The sequence below is a fragment of the Lissotriton vulgaris genome, chromosome 8 (genome assembly GCF_964263255.1).
Source record: "Lissotriton vulgaris chromosome 8, aLisVul1.2, whole genome shotgun sequence".
Lineage (NCBI taxonomy): Eukaryota > Metazoa > Chordata > Amphibia > Caudata > Salamandridae > Lissotriton > Lissotriton vulgaris.
In genome coordinates this window covers 188,462,283-188,477,181 of record NC_141696.1, presented here as the reverse complement: position 1 = coordinate 188,477,181, position 14,899 = coordinate 188,462,283, and the positions used below count along the sequence as shown (strand labels likewise).

The window sequence follows — 14,899 nt, the reverse complement described above, 5'->3', positions numbered from 1 at the left end:
ACGGCTAGGACAGTCACAATCGGAGCTGGGGAACCGGGTTAGAGTCTCGGCAGGGACGCTCAACATTCTGTAATTCTGGACAAATCACTTAATCTCCCCATATCTAAACAAAAAAAACCATGAATGTGTCTGTCTGTAACGTAACTGGTGCTCATGTAAAGCGCTCTAATACCTCAAGGTCTAGTTTGCGCTATAAAAACTCCACAAGTAAAAGAAAATAGTGTCCTAATGATCAGAGAGTGGGGAAAGAGGGTATGCAGTTCCTCTGGTAGGAAAGAGAGAGAACATAGGAAACAAAACAGAGCCGGTTAATCAGAAGATTAGTCAGGCTCGCAAAGGAAGAGGAAGGGAATTCCTCTGATCGGAACTAGGGTCCTCACACACCCAGCAAGCTAGGTGCCATGCTTCATCATATGGGCCTGCTCCTCGTCGGGTCGGCGCTGCAATACCTGACGGGCACCCATAAAGGGGTTCTTTAGGGGAGATCTTTTGTTCCTAGCCGTATGGTGCAGTGCGTGTGAGGGGCCTAGTAGTGTAGATGTAGGTAAATGAAGGTAGTTTAAAACAGGTTGGAAAGTCCAAAATATGACTTTTATTCAGGCTGGCTATCCACCTGATTAAAACAAAATAAGAGTGGCTGCTTGCTGACGTAAGGGTTCAGTTCAGCTATGCTGTCTTGCCACCACAGTTGGCTTGCCGGTAAGTTACATCATAATCCGAACGGCGGAAACCTTGTCTGTAGCGCCCTCTGACAGCTGTTTTTTCCCATGCCGCCATTGAGGCGGATGCAAATAAGATGATGGACGTAGTGCTGAAACTTTCAACCACTCACCCCAAGTCACAGATCAGGGTTTAATCCATTGTGCTTTTGCTCAATATGCCATCCTTGTTTGGACCCAGTCATATGCAAATCAGTCTTGACCCTCTTCCTTATGAGAACAGTCTAGCCCGCACTGCCAGGCCATATCCTCCCTGGACCAGAAACAAGCATCCTGGGACCGGCTTCAAAGTTTCAGCCCTCATCAGCCAGGCTAGCTTGACTGCGGTGGCACAGCGAGCAAGGGACCCACGTCTGGGCTTACCCTTGGACACTTAGGGCAAACATAGCAAACAAAACAAGATGATGGACGGAGTGCTGAAAGTTTTCAACCACTCACCCCCAGTAACAGATCTGGTTTTAATCCATCGTTCTTTTGCTCACTGTGCCACCCCATAGGTGCGGTCGGCGAATGGCTGGCATAATCAGTGGTGCTCTGGTAGTCTTTCGTTCAGCAACCTGCCAACATTGTAATACAGCATGAGGACGGGTAACTAGGAGTGTGGGGAATCCAATGCCGTTTCAACAATCGGATCCTTTCCGCCAAGATTGTAATCAGGCCCCAAGTTCTGCCACAAAAGTGGCCTCGACAATAGTTTTCTCATAGTCAGAAGATATAAAGATAAGAACCTTTTTTTTTTAATTCAAATAATTTTTATTGAGTTTTTTAAGACAACCAAACAAATGGTAATGGAAAAACAAAGGCAAGGCAAATAGTTACAATAATAATAATAATAATAATAATAATAATAATAATAATAATAATAATGATAACAACAATAATAACAATAATAATAATAATAAAACCATAATAATAGAGTAATGATAATAATAATGACAGTAGATACTCAAGTTCCAAGAGGGGTCTTCACGGCAGATCGCACCCACATTCGTCTACAGGTTACCAAGCAAAAATGAAATATTTCACAAAGGCTTGACAATGGTACGTTACGGAAGAGGTGTACAAAAGGCAGACCAGTTTGAGGCAAAAGTTAAGGTGTTCAGGGGGCTCATAGGAAGAGTTGGAGGCGTCAAGGGATTTCCACAGTTTCTTGTGTAATTTGCGCCAAAGGGAGGTATGCAGAGATTCGTTATCTGCTCCTCTTAGGGAGGAGAGACATTCTTGCCACGCTCTAAAAGATACTTTGCGGGAGTTTTTCCATTTAATCAGGATAACTTTACATGCTAGAGTGAGCATAAGTTCTAATAGGTAGGTAATAGGTAGCGATCCTGTAAGTCTTTGATCCTAGGATCCAATACTCCTAGTAGAATATAGGAAAATACTCTAGGAGGGAGGATGTTGAAGGGCTTATTTATGTATTTGTAGATCATATCCCAGTATGATTGTAAGTACGGACAGTAAAAGAGCATATGGGCAAAGCTGCCAGGTTGGGTTTTACAATTCCAGCACGTGGGGCTATCGCTGAGCTTAAGTTTAAAAATTCTCTTGGGTGTCCAATATGTTCTTTTTATTAACATTAGTTTTGTTTGTGACAGTATGGGTGATATTTTTTTCATGAATTGTGTCAGATGAATTTTCTCCCACTAAAATGGGATGTTACAGGAGTTAAGTTCAGATTCCCACTTTGCTTCACACTTCTTGTGCTGCTTGTGGGGATTGGGAGAAAGAAGTTTGTATATGTGAGAGACACTGTCTGGATTTTACTAGCTGGGACAACTTGGGTACTAGCAAGGGGTCGCAGGGTTTGATGGAGCGCAGCGTAAGCAGAGATTTTACCTTTAAGAACTTGTAGAAATCTAGTGGCGTAAGGTCATGACGGATCTGGAGGTCTTAAAAAGCCAACGGTAGTGTGCTTGTGTAGAGATCTTTGACTAGATTTATTCCATGTTTAGACCAGTGTTCCCAATACATTGACCCCCCATCAATCATTAGGGACGGGTTATGCCATAAGGAGGTCAGCTTGGATTTATTGATTCTGTATTTGGAGAGCTTATCTTGGTGCAACAGGGACCTTTTAGTGTTGAGCATAATGTACTTTGAGTGGGGAAAAGTGGAGATGTCCATTGTTAAGAGAGTGGTCAGAGGTATGCCATTTGAGAGTGTCCTTTCTATGTCTAACCAGACTGGAGTGTAATCTGTCTGAGGGGTTAGCCAATTGGAACCTTGTTTACATAGATACGCTGTTTGGTAGTTCCTAAAATTCGGGAGGCCCAGACCACCTTTATCTTTGGGTAGTTGTAGCTTATTCAATGATATCATGGGTTTCTTACCTTGCCACAGTAATGTGTTGAAAAGTTTATAGATTTTATTCAAGAAATCATTTGACAGCGTCATTGGGAGCATGCTGGATAAGTAGTTGACAAGGGGGTGTGATCATCATTTTTGATGTCTCAGCTGTATCCCACAAGGATAAGAATTTCTGGGAACAGCCGTCAAGCAGAGTAGAGATTTTCTTATAGAGGGAGTTTTCGTTTTTAAGGTGGTGATAAGGTCTATTTCAAAATCCAGTCCCAGGTACTTGAAGCATTTAGGATGCCACAGCAGGCCAGAGTCGCCAATGATTTCTTTTCTGCCGTAGTTGTTCAAAAGTTTTACTTCGGTCTTGTCTTTATTCAATTTGTACCCGGAAACCTTTGCAAAGTCTCCTATTGATGACATTAGTGCCGGGATGGCAGAGACAGCATTTTCAGAGACCACTAAACCATTGTCAGCGTAGGTGTGAGTTTGACCGTGCAGTCATCAAAGCGAACCTCTGCGATCTGGTCATTATTTCTAAGATGGTAGAGAAAGGGTTCAATTCCAAGTAGAAATAGAGGGGAGAGAGGGCAGCCCTGTCTAGTTCCCTGTTCCAGCTTAAAGGAGGACGATAGGCAACCACCCGCTCTAACTTTGGCCGAGGGGTTGTGATACAGTGCCATAACCATACGTGTGAAGTTCTCTCCCAAGTTGAATTTGCCTAAGGCCACTTCTAAATAAGACCAGTCTACTTTATCGAAGGCCTTTTCCGCGTCTAAGGTGATAGCTACTGTTGGGGAGTCTGTAAGTTTGGCCTTCTCCAAAACATGAGATAGTGTATGAGTATTGTCACTGGAAAGTCTGTTCTTTAGAAAGCCAACTTGTGAGGGGTGGATGAGTTTGAGTAACATTTTTTTAAGTCGTTTGGCAAGGATCATAGCATATATTTTGCAATCTTGCTTAATTAGGGAAATTGGTCTGTAGTTTTTTGGAAGTGTTGGGTGTTTTCCTTCTTTGGGGATTACTGCTATGATGGCTTCTGCCGGGCTACCATTAACTTGGCCAGAGGTGCAAAATTTGTGGTATAAATTTAATAGAGGGATGGTTAGGAATGATGAAAAACATTTGTAAAACTTTGCATTAAACCCATCTGGGCCGGGGGCTTTCCCAAGTTTTAGGGCCTTGATCACAATATCTATTTCATGGGGAGTGAACGGCTTGTTGAGCTATGTTTGTTCGTGATCTGACAGTGCTGGAAGCGTGCATCTGTCTAAGTAATCTTGTGTCTTAGAGCCAGCAAGTTCTCAGTTCCTGCTGTATAGGGTGCTATAGAAGTCCTTGAAAGTATCTGCAATTTTGTCCGGGTCAGATTGAACTAGCCCTGTCCGGTCTGTAATATTTTGAATTGTATTTTTCTGCAGTTTAAATTTTAAATATGAAGCAAGGCTCCTCCCTGCCCTAATAGATTCACATAATTTGGTGCTTTTTTGTTTGTTTAACCATACTCCACATCTGTCACTGACTATCTTGTTATATTCGTATTTCTTTTGCACTATTTCATTGAGGAGTAAGGTGTCTCTAGAGATTATATGTTTCCCTTCAAGTACGGCTATTTCTTGTTCTAGTTTTTCAAGGCTGCTATTGTGTTCCCTATTCATTGCCGTTCTGATTTTAATGATTTCTCGCCTGACTGTGCATTTAAGAGCCTCCCAGCGTGCAAGGTCTGAAGTTTACCCTTCTTTGTTGTTCTTAAGATAATCCATCATTACGCATTCAATAGTCTGTTTGTGGGCTTCTTTTTCTAATACTTCATTACTAAACCTCCAGATGTTTTGTTTTTTGGTAGAATTCTGTTCAGTCAGAGACAAAGTGATGCAAGAGGGATCGGAGATTACACTCGATTCAATAGAGGTTTCTTCAATTCTGGAGATGGCGTTGCCGGAGAGAAGGAGGTAATCAATGTGTCAGTAGGTGTTATCTGGTGTTGAGTAAAAAGTGTAATCTCTCCCTGTGGGGTTGTGTAGACTCCAGGAATCTACCACGTTAAAGCTCGAGCAGAGGTTAACAAGAGCTTTGTGAGAGTTATTGGCTCGAAAAGGACATCGGGAGTCCCTGTCTAATGTTGGGTCTAGGGGCAGGTTAAAATCGCCGGCTACTATGTGCATTGCAGTATCTGGAATCGTTTGGAAATGTTTGCTTAGCCCATTCCAGAAATCCGGTTCGTCTTTGTTAGGAGCATAGATGTTAGTGACATAGAATTCTTTATTGTTTTTGGACATTTTTGATGAAATCCACCTCCCTTTAGTGTCTGACGTGCTAGTCAGTATGTCAATATTGGATCTCTTTGCCACTAAAGTCAGGACTCTGTTTTTTTTTCCCTAGGGTGTCAGATCCTGCAACATCACTGTACGCTGTACTTCTAAGTGAGTTGAATTGTTTCAAATCAATCTCCGTCTCTTGAAGAAGAACAACATCTCCCTTTTGTTTTTGAAGATAATCAAGTATCTTTCTCCGCTTTACCGGGTGGTTAATGCTTTTTACATTCAATGATATTATCTTAAAACTATTACGTACCAAAGAACCTGGTGAGGGTAACATTGTCATGAGTGGGTTGTAAACTTAGTCATGAAATCTCTGTCATGTGCAATGCCATTAATGGGATAATAGAGGCACCTGTTTAGATCAAAGTACATCAACATTTGCATTACCATCTTATAGTCCTTCATTTAATTTATACCTATATACTGTTTATGGGTATTCTTACTAGACCCGCCACGTGAGACTGTAGTTAAAAAGAGAATTCGGACACTTGAGTAGAGGAAGCAGTGGTATGTAGAATAGACAGAATAACAGAAAATGAAAATGAAAAATAAAAATAAAAGTAAAAGAAGAAAAATAAGTTCCAAAACCCCATCCCTACCCGCCCATGCCCCAAACCCTCCCTTCCCAGCCCGAAAGTGTACAACAGGCATGGCGACAAGGGGAGATGGCTCTATTCCCCAGGTAGTCGCTAGTAACAACTTGAACGCGTGGAACCAGTGTCTGAACATAACACGAGTTACATCACTGTTAATCACAACTGAGTAAGCGATTGTTCGGATGAAGTTAAAACTTACATGAGGAAATGAATAGGAATGCCACATTGTAGAATACTTAGCAATTTGTACTTATGCAAACATACTAAATACATATGAGAACATACTCCATTGAACTGTAGCCCATCATGGACTATTGGTCTGGGTACTTGCCTTCGTGAGCACAGTGTAGAACCTAAGGACCTAATGAGCCTAAAATATCATGTAGTAGGTGTAGTGGTAACACTAGAATATTCCAACTATTTATGAGTAGCGTAACACAACATAAGGAGATTTTCTAAGCTACTCACTAGTTAGAGTAAATATCGGAAAATGTAACTCTAAAGGTACTGTCTATATAAACCTCTTGAAAAGACTGAGACCAAAACCCACAGATAACACCGAGTGATAGGACGTCAAGATGAGCAAGGTGTCTAAGAGCCCACGTTGGAGGAGCTCGGTTTCGCTGTACCCATGACGTTGTCATCTGGGCCATCGAGGAATCTCGTAAGAACCTGGGGGTCCGTGAAGAAGTGAGGAGACCCCTGGACCATCACACAGAATCTAGCTGGACCTGCAAAGCCAAATTGGTAGTTCAAAGAGCTCAGTCTAGGACGGAGTGCTAGAAATCCTTTTCTAGTGTCTAACGTTTCCTTGCTGTAGCCTTGAAAGATATAGATTCTGTTGTTTTTCCACAGGATATAGTTGTTCTTACTCATAAAGGACAGGATCTGCTCCACGTGTTGATAGCGGAGAGGTTTGCAAATAATAGGCCTTGGTACTTTCTGATGTGATGTAATTCTGGTTGGGACCCTATGGGCCCTATCGAATTCTGAGGGTTTGCTAAGGGATAAATTAGTTGCCTGTGCAAACCATGTTTCCAGGAAGGAAATGCATGATCCAGAAGAATCCTTCTCCCCCTCTGGACTTCCAAAAATTCTTAGATTCCCTCTTCTGTTCCTATCTTCCAGCTCCGATAGCCGCTTTGTTAGAGTGTTGTTGTGATAGTCAGGCATTTGAGGGATTTACCAACTTTGATTTCTGCGTCCTCAAGCTGGCTGATTCTCTTTTCTGTTTCGCATAGTCTGATATTGGTATGTCTGATATCCTGCCTAATTGCGGAGGTTTCTTTTTTTGTTGACTTTGCGAGGTCGTGGACGTCTGCTAATTTACTTAATATAGTGTCCACTGTTGTGTTAATGTCACGTTAACCCTTAGTAGTAGAATCAGGATTTGGAGGTTCAGCTTTGAGTCTCTTAAGGTTCTTAGCCTCTTTTTCACCCATGTTTGCAGTGATGAGGTAATTGTATTTCCTACGTGGCTTGTAGATTTTAGGTTCGTAAGCTGCGAGTTGTAAATTGTATGCTGATTGTATGCTGATTATACACTGATTGTAAGTTATATGTCGTCGGTTGTCCATTGTAAACTGTGGCCTGTAAGCAGTGAGCTGTTATATTGAGGTTAAAGCAGTAACTAGTTCAGTATTGTTAAGATTGTAAAGATCACATTTCAGTAGAGGCCATCTTAAGATCAGGCAAGATTGAAGCTAGTATCATGTATTCCTATGGCAGCAGCCATTTTGGAGTCAGGCATCAGGGAAATAGGTTCAAAGTATTACTCAGGAGCTTACAATACACACATTAGGCCTAATTCTCCTATGCTGCTGACTATTTTCCCTTCAACTGCATAGGACGCCTCTTTCTTTGGTCTTCAATAACAAGCAACATCTGAATTACTGCCTTTAATGCTGATTTACCGCCGTTTTTAATGCTGCTTTTGCCGCCAATTTTGTCACTGGTGTGCTAAATTCGAGTGTGGTTTTATGATTTCCGGTCGTTGCCAGCACAATACAACATTAATCCTGCTTGCATCAGCCGGTTAACTGCTATTCAGTGCTAGTCGCCGCCATTTTAAGGAAACATTTGATGGCCTTGTTGGACTGCAGGCATCGATTAAAACATTGAATAATCAGTGTCTATATGTTGGTGCCAAATCGTTTTAAACCTGTTACAGCCATCAAACGTTGAGTGTGACAATCAGTGCCTCTTGCAAGCTGCAGGCACACAGCATTAGTGGATCGCCTCGCAGGTAGCAGGATAGCCGGCCATTTTGTGTGTGATTGCGTGCAGCCTTACCGGGGAGCAATAAAGCACACCTGCCAGTGCTTGTGTCACCTTCTTTCCGCCGCTGATCATCAAAGCCCATGCAGCACACAAAGAGAGCTCCGTTCGCTAAATTGCAGCCGCTGGACCACCAGCAAGCTCACAGCGTTGTCAGCCGCGTCTGGGCTCTGGTCTCAGTGTTGAGGTCGATGCGATCAGGTAAGAGGCCGGGGTACGCAATGTGGCATAGCACTTCTGTGGAGTCTCAGAAGTTTTCCCAGGCGGGCTTGGTTAATTCACGCCGCCTTCCGCTGCCTTTTCCCCATCAAAGGTGATACCAGTTCCCGTGCGTAGCGGGTAAAAATGCGGGATTCAGCTATACCGAGGGAGGAGGTGAAGACTCGCGCCGCCATCTTCGCCGACGTCCAAACCTTTTTAACACTTTTAGCAGAATGCAACAATTGACGGTAGTTTGAGGAATATGTCAGTGGAAAGTAAAGCTACTTTTGAAGATGACTGCAAGGTTTTTAGCAGACTGAGTAGAATGGGGGCCAGCACAAACTTCTCAGTTCATCGGTTTCAGTCCTGTACAGATCTCAAAAACCAGCATTTCAGATTTTAAAATGTTCATTTTAAGAGAACTGCTGATTCTCCATATAGCTATTGAGATCCTGCACTGTTTGAACTTTTACAATATTGGATGTGTGATCTCCAGCGTAAGGATCAATTGAGTGTCATCGGAAAGATGAACAATTACAAGAAGTTGTGAATTTATGTTTGGATACAACTGGAGGCTGACTAACTCTGTGAGATAGCATTAAATGCCAACACACAGATTCCAAACCCACACAGTGCTGCATCTCAGGACCATGGCTGTCATAGAGTAGGGTTGCTCTCACAATGCAAGGGAAGGGTCATATTCCACCTGGACAAGAGCAGATACCTCTCACCTTTCTTATTAGAAGAAAAACAAAGCCTATTGTCTCTCTGAGAAAAATTTGATAGCATTACATAAATACGCTTTGAAATATTAGGAAATGATCCAAGAAAGAGAAAACAGTACAATGAACACTTGCTTCTGCCATTGTACTCTCAGAACCAAATAAGCATTTGTAAATCATAAAGACAGGTTTATTATCACAACATAAATATTCATATAACCTCTTCCATGCGGCCGCAATTCTGCGCCTGTGCGGCAAAATCGTGAGTGGGCGGGTTAATGACGGCCCCCAGCCATCATCAGCACACGAGCACCATAGTGCATGACGGCTGGGGGCCGTCATCAGCATGCAAGGGGTTAAAACTGAATCAAAAAAATAAATGTCAGAGAATCAAAGGTGAAACAGTTACTATGAAAAAGTATGAGAATCAAAGGTGAAACAGTTACTATGAAAAAGTATAACTCCAGGCACCAGGAAGAAGAGTACAACATGCAGAACAAGGTAAATTAGCATCAAATAAAGAGATGATGAGAGAAATATAATGGCTCAATCACACTAAAGATAAGATAAAGATATTCAAGGGATCCAAGTTGAATCATAAGGAGTGGATTGTTTAAAATATTAATTGTCTCATAATGTGTATGTAAAATAGAGGACACAAGGACTTGGATACAAGTAAGTATTTTAGGTTGTGAAGAAGTGTGCATTCTGGGTGTCAGTATTTATCCCGAAAAAAAACACACTAATATTTAAATTATTGCAAATCCTACCCAGAGGAGAAGTACATTCGAATACATTTGACATGAATTCCAACACTGAATTTGCCAGGCTAAACATTAAGAAAATACATTTGTGACCTTAAGGTGAAGAGCTAAAAAAAGTTGATGAATGCATTCCACAAACCTGTTTGTAAGTAGTTGCAAATCTAAATGAAATGCACTTGTAAATGGAATCATTACATTTTTATCTCACATTTGGATTCGTTAAGGGTTTTTTCCAATCACTCCTACCAGTGGACTACCAAAAGGAAAAACTTTATAGAGAGCCTAAAGAGTCTTTCTTTGAACAATACCTGGAGTGTTCCCATTGTGATCCACATCGTCTATACTTGCACCCCACCTAACCAGCAGTTGCAAACATCCAAGTCTTCCATGGAAAGCAGCATAGTGAACTGGCCTCCATCCATTCCTGTCTGGAATAGCGGCATCCTAAAACAACAACGGGTTAATTAAATTCACAAACTAGTGAACAACTTCCAGTATTCACACATCTGTACAAAGACGAATTCAATCACTTGGGGTAGAAGATTGCTCACAAAGGTTCGAACAAAATTGGAATACATGATGCAAGGAAGTAACATTTATATTTAGAATCTTGAACATCAGATTCTCCTACATTCTGAAAAAAATGACTTGGCCTCTGCCAGTTAATATTAAGTTAATATTTAGCTTTGTCAGACTCTTCTCAAAACCTTACCAGACTTTTTATTCGGCCACAACTCATACAGCTATTCAGGAGACAATTCTCTCTTTGCATGATGTGCCTGAGCACTTCTATGACTGATTAAAGCTCTGTTAGTAGCCTCCATCAGGCTGAGCATGATAGCTCATAAAGTAAGTACTGGTGCAGCCACAATACGACTAGAACACAGGCAGGCAGGCAGATAACGGAGGCTAAAGAATATATACAAACAAGCCATGAATAGCAGCACAAGCAAAACAAACTAAAAAACAGGCCACACAAAGCAAAAATGCCCTGTCAAACTGAGATGGCGAGATGAGCTAAAAACAATGGATTTAAGCCCAGATCTTTGTACTGTGGGTGAGCGTTTGACATTGTTTGGCATTCCCCCATCATTTGTTCTTTTTGCATCAGTCATTGAGGAACCCAAAACTGAAAAAAAAAAAAAGACGTCTCCATTTACGGTGCATTAGGGAACAAATGCCACTCCACCGGACTATGCTTCCCCAGCCTATAAATTCTATTACACCACAAATAACCAGGTTTGTATGATTCACAGCATAATCAAATTGTAAAAGAATATAAATAAAGACCTCATTAAGATGATGGTGGTAACAGATGTCAGCACAAACGTTGGCTAAGTCTGCCGCCCTGGCAGTCCATCTCCCTTACCTAGAGCAGACCTTTGTTAAATACCCTACTCCAGGGACCATCTGCCGATTCCGCCAACATTTCACCAATCTGCCGGCAGACACCTCACCAAGACGTTGCAATGGAATAGAAAACACCATATCAGACCTTGCTTTATTTAGAGCAAGAAACCTACCAAAAGATGCACAGTGAAAATCCTACCAAATCTGAGATTGAGGAAACAACTTGACTAGGAAGCCACTGGCCAGCACCACACCCCAATCCGCCTGCTTAATCTGGCTGTGCTGAAGGAATTTGAATACAACTCATGAGACTGGAAGGTAATGATACAAGCACAACAGTAAAACACACATAGCCATACAAAACGCTCATATGTGCTGCACACTTACCATGAGCTATTTTGGCAAACTAAAGAACATATACTCAACCCAAAAAAATCTCATGATATCCCTTACCATTAAAATACAGATACCAGTAAAAATGCTGCTAATGAAACCTATATCTTCAGCAGCAGGGCATGGCCTGCTTTATCCCTGGATAATCCTGGAGCATCCACAATTGAATTTGCACATGTAAAGAACAATGATTCCACCGCCATACACATGAAATTAAACAGTCACAGATCTTTTGTGACCTCATGTCTTGAACAGTTGAAGGATTAGTGCCTCTGCACTTCAGCACAACATGAACCCAAGTGACTGGAAGGATGGCACACAAATATATCCAGACCAACTTGTGTCAGAAGAGCATGGGTAAATGCTCCATCTTTAAGAGAAAATGCATAGTGAGCAATGCTTACAAAAAACATGCGGAGTAGCCAACACGGCTGTCTTCTAAGTCTCTACAATGCGTACACCCTTTTGGGAAATCACTGATGTAAGCTTACCTCTGGTAGGATGAACACGACACCTCAATGGAAGTTGATACCCTCTCGTGTCATAGTGTTTAGAGATGCACCACAAGACAATCCAGTTGACAGTAGATGTGTTTGCAGCTTTATTAAGTAGTTTAATTCCACCAAACATAATGTTACTATGTTACTCATTACTTTTAAAGCGCACGGCTACTCCCTGGAGGGTTCCGGTGCTAGGAAAAGAGAACCAGCGACAGAGCCAAGCAGGCAGCCCCAGGGCCGCTTACCTATTGTGAAAAAAGCCACGTTTTTAATCCGCCTCTAAAGCTGAGGAGGTCCTGCCCCAGACGTAAGGCTGGCGGCAGATTATTCCAGAGCGGCGAAGCTACCACCTGGAAGGACCGGTCGCCCAGGCGAGAGCGGGAGAACCTTGGGATCTGCGAGAGCAGCTGATTTGAAGACCTCAGACTTCTGGAAGGAACATAGTGCTGGCATCTGTTTCTCAGATATAGTATATATATATATATAATAATAAAAAGATTATTTACCTCTTTTGATATTTGTTAATAGAATTCTCAGTTAATAGACAGTAATAATTAGTTTCTGATATAGAATACATTATTTCAGAACCTCTGTAATAAAAGAGAGCAGTGTTATGCAACGCTCCTTCATTCTTCAGAAAAACTAAAAACAAATATTTTTGAGAAAGAACTTGAAGTTTTGAAATCCTTCTTGCTATTGTGACAGTGCCTGAGAAGGTTGGTTTCCATGTCAACAGGGCACTATCACAAGATGCCACAGAACTGAATTGTTTGTGCTTCAGAAAGGAAAGGAGTAAATCGAGACCCTGCCGATTCACCCAACATTCGTGAGGAGCACCATATAACCTGAGTGTGTCAACTGGCATATTGTTTTGTACCCCTGCAATTAGAAGGTCATAGGAAAGAGGTCATTTTATAATACCCAATCAGTACCGCAGCTGAACAGATGCCTGGCAATGATAACTAGACCAGGTCCCCCTCTGTTGAAATAGAACATGGCCACTGTGTTACCTATCAGAATGGGTAGAATGTCCCCCAAAACAAGAGGAGAAAACAGCCAATGAAATCTCACTTCTAGATCCAGATAATGTATGCACAGTATCTTTTGGGGGTTGATCACAGATTCGGCACTGACCGTAGAGATTTACTATCAAGGACGGGTAAAGCAGAAACAACTGCATTCTAATATGACGCAGGGAAAAAAAACCTCACTAAAACACACTAGGGAACTTTTGGGATGGCAAACCCCTCAGTTGGAAAGTTTCTAAATGCAAATTATTCTTAGAGAAAAACTAAGACCACAGCAGTACATGTTGCCTGATTCCGCAGATTCAATCAGCCATCACGGAAAGGGCAGAACAACTGTATCTGAAACTTATTATTGATTTTCTTATAACTACCTTGAATGCTGTGCCTCTTTTTGCATGATCAACCCCATTTTTTTGTGGACTGATCCTGCTGTTTTTTTTAACTCTTTTCACAGGGGTGCTGCTGTCCTGTCCCCAGTTCATGTGCTCTCACCCCTAAAACATGGTAAAATTGGCTAATCCCAATTGCCTTATTTAACTTTACGGTAAGACCATAGTATATATTGTAAGAAAATACACTTATGACATACAAAGTTAAATGTCACATGTGGACTGCAGCACTAGGCTGACAAGAAAAACATTGCTTCATGCCAATGCATACAGCCTGATTCCTATAGTTTTAAACCTTCAGGCAGATCTATCAAAATAAAGCTTTTGACAAGAGGGAAACTATTAAGTAAGTCGCCTCTAAGTATACCTTGTGGCCAACAAGGTCAGCTGCATAATATTTAAAAGTGAAACATGTAATAATGTAATTGTTGCATGTCCCTGCAGTGAACTAACCCCCAAAAGTTATTTTCACTGTTTGGACTGTGGCTGGTTCTGAGAAGAAAGGGTTAAAAGTACAGTTAATGTGCTAATCACAAATATTTGGTTTGAAATATGGAACAGAGATGGTTGAACCAAGGTGTTAAATATTTATTATAAATCCAAACAAATGGTGAAGTTGCATTTTGATAAATATACAAAAAAGCAAATTATAAAGTTATATGTTTCCTGCCCGAAGCCCTTGCAAGCTAACTAGCATTGACCTGTCTCCTGCTGGCCTATCAGTGCTGCTTTGATGAGGTTTGAAATACTACTTTTAGAGCACAGACAATGGTGTTGGCCTGGGAGGAAGGCTCGGGGGAGGAATGTGACCCATCTTAGGCCACACAGGGAAGTACAGGAGTGTCCAGAAACTTAACTAACTTAAAAGGATTTAAGGGAGACCTGTATTTCTATAGGTAAACAATGAGAGAGGCCTACAGAAAAGGGGTTTTTGATCACAAAACACACTTTAGCCTCCTAGCTTTTATCTCAAGGGAGGAGGTAGCTGGCCCCAGACCTGTTTAGAGTGGTTGAGTTGGAGCAGACCTAAAGCACACCCCCAGGTGTGTCATAAGCTCACTCCAGGAGCAGAAAGAGTTTGATATCTTAGTTCTTACTGAGAATGGTTCACTTGGGGATAGTTTGCAGTGAGGCAAACAGATGTGCTGCACAAGTATGAAGGTCTGCACTTGGGAACTTTTTGCCCATTAGTTAGGGAGTATACCGGAGAAAACCTCCACCAAATGTCTAGTGAAATGAACAAAAGTAGCACTTCACCCCCATCCCTTCAGAACACTTCACAGCAAAGGTGACCAATTTAGAGAGTACTTCATCTAACACAGATTCAGGCTTGCCCCATCAGAA

The 14,899-nt window shown here is 41.7% G+C and overlaps 1 protein-coding gene across 1 annotated transcript in view; it reads right to left on the bottom strand.

The window, feature by feature from the left end:
* ANKRD42 (ankyrin repeat domain 42) overlaps positions 1-14,899 on the bottom strand; it is a 428,468-nt gene that overhangs the window by 181,981 nt on the left and 231,588 nt on the right. The window contains exon 5 of the mRNA XM_086933250.1: positions 10,204-10,339. Within this exon, the coding sequence (XP_086789376.1) occupies positions 10,204-10,339 (136 nt within the window). The remainder of the gene's footprint in view (positions 1-10,203; positions 10,340-14,899) is intronic.